Source organism: Trichechus manatus, unplaced genomic scaffold (assembly GCF_000243295.1).
Source record: "Trichechus manatus latirostris isolate Lorelei unplaced genomic scaffold, TriManLat1.0 scaffold00323, whole genome shotgun sequence".
NCBI lineage: Eukaryota > Metazoa > Chordata > Mammalia > Sirenia > Trichechidae > Trichechus > Trichechus manatus.
In genome coordinates this window covers 672,103-693,642 of record NW_004444259.1, presented here as the reverse complement: position 1 = coordinate 693,642, position 21,540 = coordinate 672,103, and the positions used below count along the sequence as shown (strand labels likewise).

The window sequence follows — 21,540 nt, the reverse complement described above, 5'->3', positions numbered from 1 at the left end:
CTGGGGTCCCGCTGGGCCTCTTCCACTTAACGGGTTCACTCGGCCGTGGCTGCTGTGTGGAGGGACATGGACACAGGCTCTTAAAAAAGGGTGACCTGCAGGAAGCGGGGTGGTTTCACCCAGCCTCTCCAGCCCTGGAAGGGCCAGCATCCCTTCTTCTTAGATAAAGCAGGCGGGCGAGGCCCAGGTGCTGCTTGGGAAGCCTACCTGATTCCTGCCCTAGACAACACAGCACCCACATGGGTTCTGATGCCTGGGCGTCTCCACGTAGCTCCCCCTGCACCCCGGTCCCCAGTGTTTTCTCGCGGTAACAACAGTCTAGGGGCATTTCAGATTTTCAAATCAGAGCGCTTACCCATCGTGGCCCAAACACTCAAACTTTATGATCAATCACACTGAAGACAGTAAGAAATCATGCAAAGGCATTCTACATATATGACCTGTTCCTGGCACGGGAAATATTCAATTCCTGTATTTTATTGTTATGAATTTTCCCCAAACGAAAAAGCTACCAAAATTCCTAAAAAGGAGAAAGACAGCAAAAAACAAGACCATGGAGCAAACATATTATAATTTTATTTATAGATTGAAACAGTGCATCAGACGAGGCAAATACAACACTGTACCAGTTTTTAAAACCCTGAACTGCAAAGGTTTTACATTCTAGTACACTTAAATAAAACAGAAAAGAGTCGCTTAGGTAACAAAACTGTACTTCAAGTTGTTTTAGAAACTCAGTTGTTCTAGGAACATACAAAGAAGAAAGGACCTGTTGTGCTTCTCTGAAATCATGGGGGTTTGCAGGGCTCCTGCTTGGGGCGGAGCGCATGGGGAGCGGGGCAGGCGCTGCCCAGAACTCTGCGGGGGCCCAGCTGGGACCGAGGCTGGCAGGCAGGGACCTGGCCCCAGTGCTGGGTGGCCAGCTCTGCACCCGTGGTGAGAAAGGCCACTTTGCATTCTCGGGTTCGGTCAAAAGTATCCAACAGCCCTGGGGCAGCTGGGGGATTGAGTGTTATTCCTGGGAAAAAAAGGGCAGTGTTCCCATTGAAGAAAATCAGTGTATCCACGGATACAATCATTCCGTTTACATTCGGAGAATAAATTGAAAGCTCATTTCAATTAAACTACGATTTAGAAACAAATCACCCAGATGATCAAAATTGAGCATTGATTTTAGATGGTCAAATTACCGTGGATAAATATTTCTGGTAGCTCACTGAAGGATCATTGATCTCTCAGAATTAGAAGTTTCCAAGTATTTGACTGTAAAAACAACTTCTTTTTAAGAACACGCTCTCAGAAATAAGGTCAATCAGAAGGACTCTGCCTGGCATCCAGTCAATCGGAAACAGCCGGGACGGCTCCAGCGCGCTGGCCTGGGGTGTGCCCCTAGGCCTTGGAGGCCCCCGGATGGGAAGGACCTCATTTCCCAGGGTGGGACCCAGCGCTGGGGGAGGAGGGTGCGGCCTGCTGGCTGCAGGGTTCTGCAGAGGCACGGAGCTCACCGTCACCACATGTAGGTCGCCACACAAAGCTGCAGCCCCAGCAGGAGCAGGGAAGCTTTTGGCAACGGAAGCCACGGCTCAGTGGTTGCTTTACAATATTGGCATGCAGTGGCGCGAATACACGGAGCTAGGGGATCTTGTCACAGGCGAGGGTGGCTGCAGCCAGGCGTGTAACAGGTGCAAGCACGCTTGCTTTCCTCCAGACAATTGGAAAGCTGTGAGAAGGCCAGGGCACCACAGGGCTGGTCCACGGGCGCGGCTCCATGGAGGAATCCATGGGGAGGCCTCGGTTTACCCCCTCACTGGGGGAGGACGGAGCATGCCTCGTTCCGACCCGGGCCACCCTAGGGGGCAAGTACCCGAGTGAGGCGAGGACATACTAGTTCCCTTCAGATGGCCATATGCAAATCTGGTTTCAAATGTACCACACAAAAGTTCGCATGAGGTTTCTTGGAAAGAATTTCTCACCCGGTACAGCTAGGCAGATACCTCCTCGGGTGACTATTCTAAACATAAAAAAAGGACATAGGAAAATAAAGGCATGTTTCTCTTGTTTAAAAATACCTTCTATGTACACAGCAGTAATCGGTACAGGAGGGCCCCTCGCGCCAAGGGGACTGGAAGAGATGTCTGTCTCCCCACCAAATATTTAAAAACAGTTTTCAAGTTGTAGCAAAGAACTGAAAGAAGCCCCACGGCTGGCCAACGTGGAAAGTGATCAGGGTGTGTTTAGAATGAAGTACTGGATTGTGAAATAATTCATGTAAAACTCTCTTAAACCTAAGTATTGCACTAATTCACGCTAGTTGCTCCAAAGCTGCCTGGACGTGGCAGAACGTGGCTCCCGGGCCGAACCGACAGCCAGGGCCCGTGAACCTGCCGGCGAGAGAGGAACAGGCTGTTCACGAGACAAAATGCGCTGGCGAAAGGGGGCTCGGCAGGAGCTGCCGCCGAGCCGCACGAATGGCCGATGGCTGGAAGCGCCATCCAGACACGGAGGCCACGGGGCCTCATCCTAAAAGACAAGATCAGAAGCTGCAGTGGGAACGGCGGCCGCTGAGAGACCGCCTAGCCCCTTCTTTACTCACAGGAGGCCCTGAGACCTGGGGGCCTGCAGGAAGCACCTGCCCCCGACGCCCGCCCATCAGACGGAAGTGTGCACCGGGGTGGCCGAGTGGGAAGGCGAGGAGCCACGCTCAGACGAGGACGAGATGGAGCGCGTGGCCACCTCCCGCTGCAGGTCCTCCACCCTCTTCTGCAGCTCCATCCTGATGGCCAGCAGCTCCTTGAGATTCTGGTGAATTGGCATCTGGGGGGAGCAGAGACACAGCTGATTTACCAGGCGGCTCCTAGCGCACTGCCCTCTTAATTGAGAAACAAGCTCACATTTTAACCATTCTAAGGTGTCTGATTCCGCGGTTTTTAGTACATTGACAGAGTTGTGCAACTATCACCACTAAGTCCACAACATTTTCATCCGTCCCCGAAAAAAACCCTGCACCATTTTGCTGTGTCCCACCCAGTGCCGCCCTGGAAACCACTGGTAAACTTTGGTTTCTATACACTTGCCGTCCGTGTCATTTCCTGTAAGTGGGGTCATACAGTTATCTGTCCTTTTGTGGCTGACTTCACTCAGCATCGTGCTTTCAAAGTTCACGCATGTCTTAGCATGTGTCAGGACTTCATTTCTCTTCCTGGCCGAGGAGTGTCCCACTGTAGGGATGGACCACACTGTGTTTATCCATCATCTGTTGATGGACACTTGGATTGTTTCCACTTTTTGGTTACTGTGAACAGTGCTGCTGTGAACACTGGTGGACATGTATCTGTTTGAGTCCCTGCTTTCAAGTCTTTGGGTATATACCTAGGAGCGGAATTGCTGGGTCACACACAGCAACTCTAACTTTTTGAGGCATTGTTTTTTAAAGCAACATTTCAACATCTAGACACTGGGAGGGTTAACGTTATGAGTATTTCAAAATCAAGACTCCTTGTACATCCAAAGTCTCTACAGTCACTGCCCAATCTTTTACAAACTGTACAGTGACCCCTCCCCACGAGTCCAGAGTCTCAGCTGACACTGGAGGCTGCTGTTCCGTGGAGGAGGCAGGGTGACGAGGCTTTTGGGCAGGGGCAGATTATCCAGTAGGTGTGAGACCTGCCTTTCCTCCTGTCTCAGTCGTCTAGTGTTGCTCTAACAGAAATACCGCAAGGGGATGACTTTAACAAAGAGGAATTTATTCTCTCACAGGCTAGGAGGCTACAAGTCGGAATTCAGGGTGCCAGCTCCAGGGGAAGGCTGTGTCAGCTCTGGGGGAAGGTCTTTGTCATCAATCTTCCCCTGGTCTAGGAGCTTCTGTGCAGGGACCCTGGGTCCAAAGGATGCACTCCCCTCCTGGCTCGTCATTCTTGGTGGTATGAGGTCCCTCTCCTCTCTGCTCCATTCTCTTTTCTATCTCAAAAGAGACTGACTCAAGATACAACCTAATCCTGTAGACTGACTCTTGTCTCATTAACATAACTGCTCTAATTCTGCCTCATTAACATCATAGAGGTCAGGATTTACAAATAGGATAATCACATCAGATCACCAAATGGTGGACAACCACTCAATATGGGGAATCATAGCCTAGCTGACATACATTTGGGGGGATATATATATATAATTCAATCCATAACGCGTCCCTTCTCATCCGAGGTGCGAGGTGAAAGTAATGCTGTTATGGTTAAGGTTATGTGTCAGCTTGGCTGGGCCATGATTCTCAGTGGTTTGGCAGTTACATAATGATGTAATTTGGCAGTTATGTAATGATGTAGTCATCCTCCATTTTGTGATCTGATGTGGTCATCTTCCATTTTCACGTAATGCCTATTTTCACATAATGACCTGGTCTTTGGAAACTAACCATGTCGATCAGTGAGCAGTGGATGTAGATCTGTCATGTATTTTACACCGTTTGGAAAGAATTGGTCCCTGCCCTCCAGAATTTTGTGATGTCGAGTGCAGGGGGACGTGCGCAGGGCTGGCCCACCAGCAGAGGAAGCTGTTGAGATGGGAAGGTGCTCTTGGCTCTAGGGGCGCTCCTCATCTGGACAATTTTACCTCTCCACTGGTCAGCATTTCTTCAACTCTGTGACTTGCTGAGTAGAGGGGGAAAATAGACGGTGACTCTTGCAGTCACCGAGAAGCCCAATTTTAACCAGAGGCACTCCAGTTCCGGTAGCAGCTCTGTTGGGCTTCCCGCTAATGCTAAAGAGTATCTGTGGACCAGTTGGTCCTTCTTAGTCACCAAGGAAACTCGTTTTGGAACTCCCTCTATGTGATCTAAATAAAGTAGATTTCAGACACTCTCCGTTATAGTCCCTTTTCCCTGTTGCTAAAACAGATGAAATCGAAGCCACTCAAGAAAGAAGAACTTGGCAAAGAGCCAAAATAGGACAGCAATAAACAGCGGTGAGGAGGAAGCTGGTGGCAGGGGAATGCTGGCTTTGGGTAAGCACAGGGGCCTCTGTGCTTGGCATTCTAAACAAAGCCCCGAGAGCCAGAAGGAGAGCAGTTCTGGCTTCTGGGCCCCACTGCAAGGGTAGCAGCTTCGTAAGAGTATGCTAATGGCACCGGCCCCCTCTCTGGCTCCCTGCAGGCTTCGGGGCACACCTGCCATTTCAAAAGAACGTTCTCCCTCACACTCATTCTGTGTTTTGGGGAGGATTCAGTCTGGTAACAAGCGGTGGAGCCAGGGGCTCGCCACTGTGCAGCACAAAGTCTAAAGGGAGAGAGGAATGTAAAGAAATTCCAAAGAGAGGTAACACCGGACCATGATCACCTGCTGTCATTGAGGCCTGCTGGACGCAATGTGGGAACATTTGGGGCTGGGGTGAGGAGGCCTGGGGGAGCCAGAACCAGTCTCTAATTTGTTTCAATCTCTGAGAAAATGTTACAAGGAAAAAGTATGGTGGGCAGGGGGGCCACTTTCCCTTCTTCGAAAGGGCACCCACTCCTGACTCGGCACACAACCTCGTGTTGCGCTACCAGACTGCCATGTAGTTTCCCAATGCCTTTCACTGGCTCCAGGTGTGACACCTGGTACCGTGTGTTCTCCCATAACAGCGCCACGTAAAGTCATTGGAAGGACAGAATCAAATGCAGTAACCCAGGACACTTGATCTGTGTGCCTTCAGCAGCAGAAGACAGAAGTGGTAAGAGTTTTAACTCTAACCCAGCAAGCAGCATCTGGGCTGGTGTCTGGGAGGAACCTGCCGGAACATGAATGCAAAGAATTGAACCCTCAAAGGTGAGGGCAGAGGGCTTGCAGTAGTATCTGCTGATGCCTCCCATGCACACATTTTTACAATGCCCTCTTTATTTGGAAAGAAAGATATGCTCTTTAGAAAAGAAGAAGAAAAAAGAGATACCTGAGGTCTCATTCGTGGATTCCATCGTACATAATAGTTTACCCATAATTCCAAATGACTCAGACTAGCAACGGGATATAGCACGTGGTTTTCATAGTTCACAAAGAAGGGATTAGAAAATTCATCTAGCTGGCTATTGATATAAGACCATAAAGATAGAGTCTTCGTATATACATCCTGAAAAATAAAAATGGAACACATTCAACAAATTCAGTTTTCCTTCATATTGTCAAGAATTAGCATTAAACAGAGAAAAGGGCTTGAATAATGAAGTGAACTCCTACACTGGAAAAATCCAAAAACATTTACTAAGCACCCTCACCCCACGCCACGCATGGCCTTCTGCTGGGGACAGCGTGAAAACACACAAGCTGCTGTCCTGGAAAAACTTACTGCTGAGGTCAGGTAACATCAGGCCAATATGTCAGTGGAAGGCAGAACTAGAACTTTCTAACAATCACAGGATCATGGGGTAACAGGATTTAGGCCCATCGATAACAAATGAATTTTTGACCCCTGGTTAGAGTCTGCTTTTGTGACTCTTAATATTAAGGAGTGTGGGTAGAATTTATAGTTAAGATAAAATTCTTCATTGGAAAATTGTGGCCAGAGTTGCAGGCTGAGGAAGCTTTATAGAGAGAGGTAAATCTATCACTAAGTCACATCCCCCCCAATTGTACAATACACTGTTTAGAAACACTATCTATTGCATTGCTTATCTGAAAGAAAACACCCAAACCCACAGGTCTGGTGGGACAGATAACATTAAACATGGACCAAGCACAATGGCTAAGTCAAAATGAGAAAATGGTGAGGCCAGGAGATGTTTTCTACCATTTGGTTCACAGGCCAGCTTACTTCCTCACAAACTAAACACAGGACATTCAATTATGACCTTTTCATTTATATACATATATATATTATTTATAAGGGAAAAAACCAGTAATAATTCCAGGGACCCAGAATGATCAAAACAATCATGAAAAACAACAAAGTTGAAGGACACACTTCTTGATTTCAAAACTCACTACAAAACAATGGTAATCCAAACGGTGTGGTACTGGCATAAGGATAGACATAGTGATTAATGGAACAGAATTGAGAGTCCAGAAATAAATGCTTACATTTACGGTCTACTGCTTTTCAACAATAGTGCCAAGCCCACTCTTTCCACAAAGAACAGTCTTTTCAACAGACAGGGCTGGCTCCCAGCGGCCACCCCCACCACCCATAAAGTAAGGGCTTGTTTCAGACAGCCTCTAAGATTAGACACACTTGGTGGGGCTGGCAGAACCATGAGCGAGCCTTGAGCCCAGCCCTCCATTCAGACCGCACCAAGCCTAGAACTCAGGAAGGACTTCCCAGGTCAGTCATCTTTCTACAACGGCACTTAGCGGGAAAGGCACCTGAGGAATGGGGAAAGCAACGGACAAGGATATGATACGCTCACCTCTTTGAATCGCTGTTGTTCACAGTTGCACAAAAAAGTCCCGAAGAGACAGCTATAAAGGTGATCCAAGATTGTAATCAAGAACAGTTCATTAAACTCGAACGCTGAAGGAAACTTCAATGGAGAGAAAAAAAAAGTTTAGTCGTGAAACCACCAAGGCCAAGTTTCCGGGCAAGGCTGAGGCTGCTGGCCCGGGGCCACGCTCAGAGAGCCCGGGTCTAGACAACTGGTCCTCCAACTCATCTGCGCAGCAGAACACTGCACGGCTCCAGCACCTTTCTAGCCGGTTCCCTTCCGTGTGACTGCAGCAGCACAGGCCGGAGCTGCTGGTGACCTGGGAGGGCCTAGACCCTGGCTCTCGCTCCTGACTCACTTTTCCGCAGCTGCCCTCAGCCGGGCAACGCCAAACACGTGGAGGAAACTACTCCTTTGGGCCACTTCTTTCTCTCTGGTTCCGGTCCGTTCTCCCAGCACTATCTCCTGTCGTGAGTGGATGTTGGAGACCAGGGAGAAATCAGCACAGGCCTTACAGGCTGCTCTGAACTGCAGCCATCTGCCGACTAGCTCGGGGAAGAGGGGCCCCTGCAGGCCCCTGCCTTTTCTGGGGCTCTGTGACTGGGGTAGGAGCCCTGGTGGTGCAGTGGTTAATCACTTGGCTGCTAACCAAAGGTCTGCAGTTCAAACCCACCAGCCATTCTACGGGAGAAGGAGGTGGCAGTCTGCTTCCATAAAGTTTACAGCCTTGGAAACCCTTTGGGGTGATTCTACTCTGTCCTATAGGGCTGCTATGAGTTGGAATTGATTCCACGGCAGTGGGTCTGGTGTTTTTTGTTTTTTTTTTTTTCCTGGTGCACTGGGGTTTGAGAACTGAGCACCAGCTGATGACAAATTCTATCCAGCCATGCGTCTCCCTCAGCGACCCTGGGTGGGAGTCACTGTGGCCTGCAGCAGATGTGGAGCAGCCGGGACTGGCCGGGTGAATCCCATTTGCTAGCAGTCAGTCACAGGCCCATTTCTAACGCCTGCTGACTCCGCAGGGGACCCGCTTTCTTGTCCTGGAGAGAAGGGAGCAACGGACATGGACCCCACCGTGGAGCAGGGCTGTGGTCTGCACAGCTGGAGGGCAAGGACTGGCAGGACCCTATGCAGAGGCAAGGTAACTTCTGGTGTGACACTGCTTGTTTCTAGTTTGCTGCTTATATTTGCAAGTAAAGAGAATTGAACAGAGCTAAGAAACGGAGGGGGTCATGGTTTACACGCAGACACAGGAATTCATTTTGAATGAAAGTGTAGTGAAAGGTTACCTGATTTTCAATTTTGAGATAAAACATGTTTCACTCAAAGGCTATACAGGTCAGGAACCAGGGCTTTGAACCGGTTCTTCCCAGTTTAATCATGGCTGAGGAAGCGACACTAGAACAGACCCGAATTTTTAAACTTTGAGTGACTCAGAACCATAGCCAGAACAGGAAACATCATGGGTCAAAGCCCTGCGAAAACCTTAGTCCCTCTCAGAAAACAGAGGCAGCATACGGGTTGTGGAGCTCACTATGCCTCTTCTGAGTCTCCCATCCACTTTTGTTCTTCCCCGGCCGTGACTGAACCAGTTCAGATTGGTTTGAAGCCCTGTCAGAAACACACTGGGGATGTCTTACCTGTCTTGTCATTTGCCAAACACAATCAATAAACTGAAGAAATATAGGGGATCTGTCCGCGTCGGCGTGGTTGTCATCACCGTGGCCCACTCGCTTAAAAGAAACAAGAGGTGATAGATTTTTCTGTATGCTCTAGTCCTCTCCAGTGGCACCTGAAATTGCTAGACATGATCCCTGACACGCTGGTGTTCACATGGCGAATGTAATTAATGGCAATGAACTGTGCACTTAGAATGGTTAAAACGGCAAATGTTTAGTTAGATACAGTTTTCCTCTATAAAACAATTTTTTTATTAAAAATTGACTTCTATTACTTTCAGGAAACAAAAGTTCAGTCTACTATATTTTTACATACTGCTTTTCTAATTTCTCTGTAATATAGTTGAGCTCAAGAAGTTACAGGCAGCTGGCCAGCAAACTTTTCGGGTGCAAAGTGTCATATGGGACCACCAATTAGTAGCTCCTACAGTACATTCTGAATGCCGTTCTTTCCTAAATGTGTAAAAACCGTTTTTTTTTTCCATTTTCCAGAAATGTCAGGAAGTCTGAGAGTCAAAATGATAACAATCTACAAGTTTTAACTAATTCTACGTGAGTCACAATACCAAAAGCTCCCTTTTGAAATGGTAATGGGTAGAGTCCCTGCTCCAGGAGCCCAGTATTGTTTCATTCCTTTTGTCATTTTATAATATATTAATGGATCCATGCTAACAGGTAGGATCCATAAACAGGATTGACAAAATCACTGTAAGTGTCACAAGTTAAAAAAAAAAAAAAAAAAAAACAGCTAAAGAGTGAGCATTCTAAGCGAAGGCTTCAAATAACGACAAAACACAAAGGCCGAGAAAGCAGCAACACTATGAAAATACAACACGCTCGCCACACAAAGAGCGGGACATACTGGGTCTGACACTGCCACTCCGCAAGACATTACGAGAGAGGATCGCTAAGCCCCTGTGCAGTACTAGCGCACTGCCGCATTTCCGTACGTCCCCCTATAAAATGATTCTTCGAACCTACTCTTCAGTATTTAAGGCGCCTAGAGAAGTTTTGCACAGATAGCTTGCAACTGAGGAATCATTCATCCTTTTAGCAGACATTTATTGAACTCCTGTGGCGTGTGGCCCTCAGAATTCCAAACATTTTCTTGGTGTCTAGCAGAGGCCAGGCCCCTGGCTAAGCACCAGGGCTACAAAGACAAATGAGCCAGTACCTGGCTCCACGAATAATTCATTTGTGGTCTCGGCCAGAGAGAAAGACTTCCGAAAGAGAAAGACTTCAGAGAGAAGTGTTCCGAGGGCCTCCAGGTCTGGGGCTGGTGTGTGAGGCAGAAAGGAACCAGTGGACCCCTCTAGGACACGGGCAGCAGAAGAGAACGGGGAGGGAAAGCCACACAAGTCACAGTCTTGGAGGGGGTCTCACCTGAGATAAACTTTGAAGGACAGGAAGGTGCCTGCTTCCCGGGTGACCGGGAACAGTGGGAAAGCACACCACGGTGCAGTGCAGAATGGGAGGGGAACCATCAGTAGCTGGGGAGGGACGGGCAAGGGGAGGGAGGTGAGAGATGAGGCCGGTGAGGTGCACAGGGCCAGATCACCTGGGGCCTTGCACGCCAGCCACACCAGGAGTTTGCGAATAACCGTGCAGGCCACCGGAGGGCACTGGGGGCCTTACGCCAGGCAGCGGCAGCATCAGACTTGATTTTGGGAACACTCCATGTGGTGACAGTGGGGGACACAGATTGGAAGAGGACAGGTAGCAGAGACTAGTTAGCAGACTGCCATGGTAGCCCAGAGGGAGTTGAGGAGGACTGAATTACAGGGATGTCGGTGGTGATGGAGAGGAGGCGACGGATTTGAAAGCTCGTCTGAGGCAGAATTGACGAGCCTTGGCCACTGATTACCCACGTGGCGTGAGGGGTTGGCAGTTGGGTAGATGGCACTGTCGTCCAGGACCAGGAGCGTTGGGGGCGGGGAGAACTCGTTCAGTCCTGACTATGCTCTGTGCGAGGTGCCCGCTGCCAGCAGGCAGGGGGAGGGAAGAGTCTTGAGCTTGGGAGTTAGCTTTGTGACCATCTGGGAAGGGAGCAGGGTAAAGAAGGGTCACGGACACACTCTCGAGAAACATTAACAGGAGTAAACAGAGACTAGGTACCACTTATCAGGTGCCTACTATATGCCAGGCACCGTGCTGACGAGAAAATGGCCCAGACACAGTGCCACACACTTCACTTGAGTTACATCCTATCTTAATCCTCCCAGCATCCACCAAGTATGGACTTTTGTTATCCCTATTTTACAGATGAGGAGACAGGCTCAGAGAGGTGAAGTAACTTGCCCAAGGTCACACAGCTAATAAGAGGAGCAAGGGTTTGAACCAAGTTTGTCCGCCTCCAACAAAGGAGCCCAAGAAGCTGTCAGCAGAAAGACCGGTGGGAGGCCTGGGAGAGTAGGGGCCTGGATGCAACAGGAGAGTTTCAAGAAGGGCATGGATTTACCGGGGGTCATGCATGCCCCACAGGTCACTTGCCCTCGTTCATCTTATTCACAGTGCTGCTCTAAAATACCTGTCAGAAGAAATGTTCGCTAATTCAGTAACATTCATTCGAACATCATTTTTATTGTTTCTTCTTTTTTTTGTTTTTATGGCTGAATAATATTCCATTGTATGGACAGACTACATTTTGTTTTTCCACTCATCCACTGATGGACTTTTTCTTTAACTCCTCATTCCTTCCCCCGCCGCCACCCCTTGGTGACTGTTAATCTCAGAGTGGTCTTTAACCTGCAGACCTGTGAAAGGGACATAGCAGCTTCCACTGCTGTTATGCTAAAAAAAAAAAAAGTCCCTCCACAACCCATTAACAAGAAAAGGCTGCAACTCTGGTTTCTGCATTCATTCACATTCTTTCATCTGAAATTCCATTTGGGACCTGGTGTTTGGCCAAGGGCTGCTGTACCATTTGCAAACCTTTCACCAATGATTCTTCCTCTCCCCATGAGTCTGTACTGACCCATTTATTATTCACTAACTCCTTATGCTCAGCAGGGTGTGTTTCCGGAAGCTCTATTCCGTGGCACTGATTTGTCTACCCATCAAAAGATCTCCTCTGGGAGGCCTGCTCTGAGTGCCCTGTGCTGCCCGTTCTGAGGCAGAGGTGCCACCCTCCAACGATGCTGTCACCGCCGGTCCACCTGACTGTTTTTCTAGACCGGGAGAGTGCTGAGGTGAGAGAGCTCATCCAACAAACCCTCACCGAGGGCCTCTGATGAGCCAGGAGTGTTGCTGGGCCTATGCCTTTCATCTTTCTATCGCCAGGCCCAGCAAGGTGCTCGGCACATAGCAGGTTCTCAGTAATGTTCACCTGTTGACTGACTAAATGACTGACTGACTGCAGGAATCAACAAATCACCTGGGTGACAGAGTGCTAGGTTCTAAATTCAGCAGTGGGCAACAAGATAGTTACCAGGTAGGAATCTGGTGAGTAATTGTTATGGACGATTACATAAAAAAAAAAGGGGGGGGGGGTTGGTCAAGGCTGGTTCTAACACAAGCTGGGAGAGTTGAGGAGGTGCTATCATTTGAGAAGGAACCCAGAAGAGGAAGTGGCACAGGAAGAAGGAGCACTGGCTTCATTTTGGACCCGCTGAGTTGAGGCTCGCTGTGTCACACCCCCCATGGTGCTAATGAGGAGGAGGAAACAGGCTCAGGGGCATCGATGTTGCAGAGACAGATCACGGGTTGAGAGTCACTTCCTCACAGGTGGTGAATAAGGACAGGAATGCGTGAGTCCCCGAGGGAGAAGGTCAATGGGAAGGGAAGAGGGTGAGGGCAGAGCCATGGGTAACATTAGCATTTGGGGCTGGGCAGAGACTCGACATGAGCAGGCAGGGAGGAGAGCCAGACTTGGAGCCGGCAGAGGTGGCCAGGTGCAAACAGCTCTTTCTCCTCCCACTGAGAACAGCCTCTGCTGGGGAGCGGGGGTGGCAGGAACACAGGAGTAAATACCGTTACAAAATGCTCCCTGTGCCCACCTCCCAGGGAGGAGAGAAGGGGCGAGTCAACACGTGCTTCAGGAGCTCTCATCAGGTCCTTGGTGTCCTCATCTCTGAAATGGGGTGTTGTGAGGGTGAAATGAGGACAGTGCCTGGTCCATGGTCAGTACTGGCAGCATGTTTGCTCTTGTTATTATTTTTAAACATTAGTATCGTGGATTAGAGTTAAAAGGTTTTATTGGTGAATCCAAAACAGCTCAAGTGCCTGGGCACACCAGGAATTAGCTGCCATTTATACTAAAATACCAAACAGCAGCCCAACAATGCCCTACCAGATGACCCAGCAATTCCACTCCTGGGTATATACCCAAGAGAATTGAAAACAGGTGTTCAAACAAAAGCTTGTACACCAATGTTCACTGCAGCACTATTCACAGCTAAAAGGTGGAAACAACCTAAATGTCCATCAACCGATGAATGGATAAACAAAATATGGTTTAGCCATACAATGGAATATTCCACCCACCAAACCAAACCCACTGCCCTCGAGTCGATTCCAACTCATAGCGACCCTGCAGGGTTTCCAAGGCTGTAAATCTCCACAGAAGCAGACTGCCACATCTTTCTCCCATGGAACAGCTGGTGGGTTCAAATCGCCAACCTTTCAGTTAGCAGTCAATCGCTTTAACCACTGCACCACCAGGGCTCCATTATTCAGCCATAAAAAGGAATGAAGCTCTGATATACGCTACAGTGTGGACGATCCCTGCAAATACCATGCTAGGTGAAAGAAAGCAGACGCAAATGGCCACACGTTACAGGATTAATTTACCTGAACTATCTAGAACAGGCAAATTCATAGAGGCAGAAAGTCGGTTAGTGGTTAGCAGGGACCAGGAGAAAGGGGGCTGGGGAGGGACTGTTAATGAGTACGGGGCTTCCTTTTTGGGTGATGAAAATGTTCTGGAACCAGACGGAGGTGGTGGTTGCAGTGTTGCGAATGTCCTAAATGCCTCTGAATTGTTCACTTTCAAATGGTTAATTCTCTGTCATGTGAATTTCACCTCCTCCTTTTTTTTTTTTTTAAGGCAATAACTACTCCAAAAAAAGGAGGAAAGAAGAGAATGCCCTACCAGGAACATACAACACTTAAGATCATGGTACTCTATTATGTCACTTCAGGCCTGACAGAAAGCAGGAAGCACGTGTGTGTGTGTCTGTGTGTGTGTGTCTCTGTGTGTCTGTGTGTGTGTGTCTCTGTGTGTGTGTGTGTGTGTATTACACGAGACACACACAGATACGATGGAAAAGTCAAGCAAGAACCTAACCATGTCAACTTACCAGTGCAAACCTATGTCCCAAGCTTATCCACTCCTTTTCTATGAGAGCTTCGAATCCTTTAACGGTCCGGTAGTAGCCGTCCAACATCAGCATGGCCAGAGATGTGAGCTGGGCTGTTCGGTCCCATCCGTCGCTGCAGTGCACTACCACCGACGTTTTCCCAGATTCTATTTTATCGGCAATTCTGACCGCCCCAGCCAGAAGCGTCTTGGGGAAAGAAGGCATGTTGTACATTTAATTTCTATTACAACATAAAATAATTCTGGGGAGGACTTTGGAAGCTCAGGTTGATAAAATCATGTCGCGCAATAAACTGAGAATCACAGGAAACATTAGCATTGCTTAAACAAAACTTATAGTAAATATGGTCCTTTATTAAAGGGCCACAACATTCTTTTACAACCTGATCTGAGGTAAGTAGATGTCATCATCTTTCTCTCTCACAGAAGCCCCTACAGACCACAGACTCCTGCCCCTAGAAACTCAGACAGGTCGAGTACCCAGCAAAGACACGTGCATTTGGCACGCTGAGAGATGGCCTGACTCTCTCTCTATGGTGCAGACAAAGAGACTCCTCGGGTGAAAGCACTGGAAAGAAGGGACCGCTTTACCCTTATGTACTCGAGCCAGTGCGTCCCGTCCACGTTGGACAGCCACCGGGCCTCATCGATGGCCGGGTAAACGATCTCCTTCAGTTTCCGGAGTGACTCTCTCATCACGTGGATGTTGTGGATTTCCAAGAACACGAGCTCAGCGTTTGGGTAAGCGCCTTCGCTTTCATAGCCTCCACCCTTGGCCTGTTAAAAACCACAGATACAGATGACATCACTGACAGTTAACTCTTCTGTTCTTTCTAGTGTTACTGGCTACAGACTATTAAAAAACACAAATGGATCTGTTAATAAACCTCCTACATCCACCATCACCCACTGTCAGTTTTACACATTAACAACTGGATTTTACTCAAGGAGAGGTAGGTCTGAAAAGGTCATGTCTGTTAGTGCCATCTGCCTGAATAGGAAAAGTTGCATTACAAAAAAATGTCTGTTATTAAACAGTTTGCGAGTTCCAAACAGACTGATTTAAGATTGATTTCAATGTAACAAAAGGGAGCTATGGCTCACCTCTTGGTGATCTTATAACAAAATCTGGCCTGTAAGTAGCTTATATTTGATAGAGGCCAGCATTCCAAACACATCTGTGTCAAGGATGTGGAGACACTGGAAGTCTCAGGCACTGCTGAAAGACTGTAGGCGGGCGCAGCTGCTGTGAAAAACAGTCTGGCAGCTCCTCAAATAGTTAAACGTAGAACTCCCATGTGCCCCAGCAATTCCACTCCTAGGTACATACCCAAGAGAAATGAAAGCAGGGACTCAAACAGATACTTGTACACCAATGTTCGTTGCAGCGTTATTCACAATAGGCAAAAGGCGGAAAGAACCCAAGTGTGTATCAATGGAGAATGGATAAACAAAATGTGGTCTATCCATACAAATGGAGTATTATTCAGCCATAAGGAGAAATGAAGTTCTGATACGTGCCACAACATGAGTGAGCCTTGAAAACATTATGCTGAGTGAAATAAGTCAAACATAAAAGGACGAATAGCGTATGATCCCACTTACATGAAGTATCTAGAAAGGAAATGCATACAGACCAAAGTTTAGAAGTGGTTACCAGGGGCTGGGGGAAGAGGGGAGTGGGGAGTTATTTCCTAGGGGGAACTGAGCTTCTGTTTGGGGTGATGAAACACTTTGGGAAATAGATAGTGCTGACGGTAGTCCAACATTATAAATGTACTGGAAGTTACTCAATTGTACGCTTTCAAATGGTATTTTCAGTTATGTGAATTCAACCTCAATTTAAAAAAATAAACAAAAAACAAAACACATCTGTGAGACTCCATGACTCCAGTCTTCATCCATCTCCAGCCACTTACCGAGTGAACGGTATTGCCAGCCCTGAGCTAAGTGCCCAACAGCTAGTCTGAAATCAGGGCAACCTGGGTCTATCCTTTGGATGGCTGCTTCCCAGGGGGTACTCGGGCTTCTTCTTCCCCAGAAGGTTGGGGATGGCCCTGCTGCCACTGCTACCAGCTTAGTCTTGGAGACTTGGGGGTGGGTGGGTAACAGTGTCCCAATATCACTAACTTCTCTCCAGGCCCTGCTTTACTCCCATGGAAGTCTAGCCACCATGTGCTTGTCTTCTCTGAGCCATCCCTCACCCCATTCCTGCCAGGGCATAGGTGGGGTCCCCTTTTCACCCCCTTCCCCTTCTTCTGCCTCAAGACCTCCAGGTACCCATTCTCTCTCTCTGTCCTGTAACAGAGTAGGTATTCATGCTCGATTTATTCCACAACTCCATTTTCTGCTTACTATTTGTCCTATTCTTACCTTTAGTAAGTTTCCAGATAACAAATTGCCTTTAAATATGTTTGCCTGGTTAATACCAACGGTGAGGGCTAGCTATGGGCCACTCAAAAGGATTCTCACTTCAGGGGGCGAGGATTCAACAGGCTATTCAAACAGCATAATGAATTACCAACAGTAGAGAAGAAAATAGGCACTGTGTCTGCAGCGCTATTGCGAACGCACCTTGTTGGTGTCAGCGACACTGTTTTGCCGGGCATCAAAGATGGTAAGTTTGTGTGACTGGGCGTTAGCATCCATTATTGTTTGCAAGTATTTTTCATCTTCTTTGCAGCGCTTATCATTTGGACCCACAAGTGGCTGGCTGCAACGGGTGATCGTTGCCTGACTTTCTGGATGAATCCATGACAACACCTAGTAGTTTTACCCAACAAATATTAGTATAGTTCCTGAAACAGCACATACTCTAATGATTAGGTAGTAGAAACAAGTTCCCTGCTCAAACACAGTCTCTCCTGCACACAGTCCCCAAAGGTGAGAGGGTTGGGCCAATCACAACACTGTAATAGCCGTGGGACTTTACATTTTGGGTCAGGTTGAAACAAGTCTGACTAGATGAGCTGTAAAAATCCCCTTCCACCTCTAAAACATGAGGACTCGAAGTAAAACAAAAACTAAGTCAAACTATTACTAAAATCTAGCCTCAGTCATCTTTGATTGACTAGTTTTACATTCTCTTCTCATTTAGAAACACCTTCGTGTTCTTAACATGCCATGTACGGCAGAGTGAGGACAACCTACTACTGTGCCTCAAAGCCTCCCATTTTCCTCCAGCGGCCAAGTGACTCGGGATTATACCAGATGCTAACTGTGGGCTCAACAACATTCACTCTCTGCAGGCTTCTCGGTTTATTTCTGGAATGGCTTCCCTCCCAGGCAGCAACAACATCCCACTCAGCATGAGAGAGAGAGTGTACTTTCTCTAGGATGACTAGTTGAAACCAGGGATGTGGACTGTTAATGAAATAGCATGCTCTTTCTTGCTACTCCTTTGCTATTCTCTACTACCTTCTGAGGACAGAACTTTCTAGCCAGGTGCAAAAATTTTAACTTTGCCTTGCACTTAGTAATATGAATTCATGCAAAGGGAAGCCACAGCAAACAGAATGTTTATGTAATTAGGTAGTTCCTGAGTATCAAAGATATCTTCATGTTTTGTTCACTAGATTCTTTTCTGTCTTGCATCTTTCCATGTGAAATCTAATACAGTGGATGTTTATCTCTAAGTGACAACGTTTGCTACTTACAGGGACTCTGCCTTTTGCTCGAAAGGCTGCCACTTTTGCAAGGTCGTCATCTTTGACACTAGTTGGCACAACAATGATGGCAGGGTAGGTGTCGCAGAGCTCATAATTACTGTTGATTTTGGATATTTTCCAGCTCTCATTGGGCAAACCCTGTGAAGTGGTAGAGAAGAAGGGAGAGGAAGAAAACATACTTTTAGACTTTTCAAAAGTACAAAGCAGGAACCACACCCATTTCTTATTCTCAACTAAAATTCATTTAAAGTTCATTGTTCATTGTTACTTAAAAGTATACTTATCTAACCTGTTTCCTAGTCATTTCTAAAAATCTCATGAAGCATAAGAATTTCCAGATCACACTAAAAAATGAAAATTATACACCAGAAGTTGAGTCCTATACATTTTGTATCTTGTTTTGTATATAAGAATGAACACAGTGTTGTTTTAAGAATAAAAATGAAAATACACAGAAAAGTCCTTCAGAAAAAATGGATGTTTCTTACAAATGTCTAAAATAAGTAATATAAAACACTACATCAACTATAAGGCAGAGACAAAGATGAAATGGCATGAAAAATAATATCTTGTTGTAATAACATGAAACTGACAACATACTAAAGAGGTCCCAGATAGAGGAACACTATGTCAGACTGACTTAGTCATGCTGTATACTTAACGGAGCCCTGGTGGTACAGTGGTTAAGAGCCACGGCTGCTAATCAAAAAGTCAGCAGTTCGAATCCACCAGCTGCTCCTTGGAAACCCGATGCAGCAGTTCTACTCTGTCCTGTAGGGTTGCTATGAGTTGGAATCAACTCAATGGCAATGGGTTTTTTTGGTTTGATACACTTAACATCTAATTTAAGCTATTGGTTTCAATCCTTCTCATCAGCTCTTTACCAGAACATCTCATAAAAACCATCTGGCAGGTTTGGTTTTTAAATCCCTGCCCTTGTATCCCACTTACCCTCTGGAGAAAGGACGAGCAAACCATGACATAGTTAAAGGTTTGAGTAGGAAGAAGGGGGCACCCAGGAGATGAAGCACTTACAAACTAGATAAGCCAGACCCATGTTCAACTTGTTTTAAAAGGCTTTGTCTCCATTACACTCCTAGCCTTTTATAAGAGCAAAAGATGTTCAATCTACTGTTTTCAGTTTGCTAAACATCATACTTTACCTGTCTCTTATATTCAGATACTGGATCATAAACTTTCCAGCCATTAATTGGAAATTTCTCCTTATAGTTGAATGCAAATAGCATCTGGATAAAAGTAAAATCACAAAACACATGTATGTCAGTAATTCTTTTTTATATCATATACTCAATTTTAAAGCTTTTCGTTCAGATATGAACTGCATGCATTAGGATTCCCTTTCTAATCTGTACATTTTGAAGTAACAATTGGCAGCTTTTCTTAGTCATTACATGGAAGTGAGGAATTTCAAATGCTCTAATATTAGTTACCAACAGAGAAATACAGAGAGACAAAGGAAGCCTTTAGGAAGAGGACCCTCAGAAAACTATGCAAAAAAGTTTATTTTGGTGTATTTACCTGCCCATTGGAAAGAGGAAATGCATGTTTGTTGAGGTTTTCAAATATCCCCAGTTTACTCTGTTCTTCCTGTTTATAAGCAAGTCGCAAATTCCTCATATCCTGTTAAACAATTAGCAAAGCTCATTTATTCAACATGTATTGAGTACCGAGGAGGGACACCATGCCTCAAATCCATACGTAAATATTTTTATTCATTTCTCATTTTATCTATCTTGCTCCAACTAACAAAAGGCAATTAATAAAAACACCTCCAACAAGATTAAAAAAAAAATGAAGTGAGCAAACTGGAACAAAGGGGATGTGTGAGGGGAAAATTGTCAGCTGAAACAAGAATAGGCTTAGCACACAGAAGGTGGGCTGTCATGTCCTGTGCACTCACTTGCTAGCAGGGTGCCACAGAAGTAGTTGTGAATTTTCAAGCTGCCAAAACAGTTAGTTACAGAATTCACACCATCCATAAACTAGAAATGCGAGACGTTTCTCCCCTGGGTACTCATAGGAAGGACTCTTTCACAGGGAGACTAATGCCCTCAGCAGCATCCTTACAGCAGTTATGATGCTGTTCCTTGAGATCAATTTCCTAAAATGCCCCCAATGCAAGTGGCTGCAAAAGCTCCAAGCACCAGTCAGTGGAAACCACCCCAGCAAGGCCCCCTCTGACGGTGTGATTTCAAGTCAGTGGAAACCACCCCACCAAGGCCCACTCTGACGGTGTGATTTCAAGTCAGTGGAAACCACCCCAGCAAAGCCCACTCTGATGGTGTGACTTCTTCCCAGGCCAACAGTTAAAGCAGTGCTTCCCAACCTTTTTAAGCCTCTGCTCCTATTAGTTAAATGTAAAAGTCTCATTCTTCTTTAACACTGTACGAAATATGAAAAATATGACCACAAACCAATTAAAGCCATAGCAATGGGGGAATTAAAGGAGTTATTGTTGTGATATTATTTATAACAGTGAAAGAAGGGGAAACCCTACATGTTCATAAATAGGGGGCTGCTTAAATAAACTACAGGAATCCAAACCTGAAATTTAGAAGGGTCCTTGACAATTCTGGAAGCAGGATCTCTTTCCTGGGTACTATATTCAGCTCGCAACTTTTAAAATAAACTGTACTGCATGAGGTAAAGTCATTGGGAATAAAACATCTCTGTGAAGAGTGTTTCTTAAATGAGTATTCGTTACTAAAGTCACTTCGTGTTATTTTGTACTTAACTCATTGGAGGAAAGATACAAAACCCAAAATAAGCATGGCTCAAGGTGAAAACTGCAACAACACAGCCAGGAAACACAACCACGTTTTGGTCACAATTTATGGAATACTGCTGACCCTTTAGAAGGGCTCTGACCAGCCACTGTTCTGAAGAGTCGTCTTAACAAACTGGAAAAAAGTATTGATCTCTGCTTTCAGCTTGATTTCTCAGAGTGCTAACAGATAATGTTAGCACTGGGGTTAGAGGTCCATGCTAATTAGAAATACTTCAGTGGAAAAGGAAAGGCTTACTTCAACAGTTCTATAATGGCTTTAATTAGCTAAGATTGGGAGGCGTCTCTGTTCTGAAGAAACATCTGAGTCCCTAACGGTACAAATTACTCTCATGTCTAAAGAAGAAGGAGTCAGAAACAGCGCCGAGCTGGTTGCTCCCTTTTGGTTTCCGTGTGTGTTTGTATTCTACCTTGCACACGATCTCTATACCACAAGAATTGTCTCCGTGGCTCTGCACTCCGATCTTCTCCACTCGGCTGATGACTCCAAGGGGAACATCGAGGACGAAATGTGGATCCTAGGTTGGAAAATCAGCACGGGTGCCTATCAATGTCAGTCAACAGAGTTTTCATGCCGACGTCTTCACTAGCTAAGTCAGAGTGACAGCGTGCTTTATGAAGTCTATATCAAGACCACAATTAAAATTCCCCTCCCAGTTCAAGTGGCACTTTCATAACCTTTTTTTT

The 21,540-nt window shown here is 46.4% G+C and overlaps 1 protein-coding gene across 3 annotated transcripts; it reads right to left on the bottom strand.

Moving 5' to 3' along the window:
• Positions 1–225: 225 nt before the first annotated feature.
• MTMR1 (myotubularin related protein 1) lies at positions 226–21,522 on the bottom strand. 3 transcript variants are annotated; one of them, XM_012559815.2, is made up of 11 exons: positions 21,264–21,522; positions 19,587–19,688; positions 19,211–19,294; positions 18,036–18,185; positions 16,954–17,142; positions 14,971–15,156; positions 14,360–14,566; positions 9,024–9,116; positions 7,369–7,482; positions 5,919–6,095; positions 226–2,814 (listed from the first exon to the last, which is right to left on the bottom strand). In XM_012559815.2, the coding sequence occupies exons 2-11, from the start codon at positions 19,683–19,685 to the stop codon at positions 2,650–2,652; spliced, it is 1,464 nt and encodes a 487-aa protein (XP_012415269.1). In that variant the 5' UTR covers positions 19,686–19,688; positions 21,264–21,522; the 3' UTR covers positions 226–2,649. The 3 variants fall into 3 exon arrangements, with proteins under 3 accessions (XP_012415269.1, XP_023581278.1, XP_023581279.1); XM_023725510.1 differs by lacking the exon at positions 226–2,814 and having other exon boundaries at positions 5,548–6,095; XM_023725511.1 differs by lacking the exons at positions 226–2,814; positions 21,264–21,522 and having other exon boundaries at positions 5,548–6,095; positions 19,587–20,230.
• Between the last annotated feature and the right edge of the window lie 18 nt (positions 21,523–21,540).

Coding starts and splice junctions, on each gene's coding strand:
- MTMR1 (XM_023725510.1), bottom strand. CDS start 19,685: ATGAGGAATTTGCGACTTGCTTATAAACAGGAAGAACAGAGTAAACTG. Junction 18,186..19,210: donor TATCTGAATATAAGAGACAG/GTAAAGTATGAT, acceptor ACCACTTCACAG/GGTTTGCCCAATGAGAGCTG. Junction 17,143..18,035: donor GAGCAAAAGGCAGAGTCCCT/GTAAGTAGCAAA, acceptor TAAAACTACTAG/GTGTTGTCATGGATTCATCC.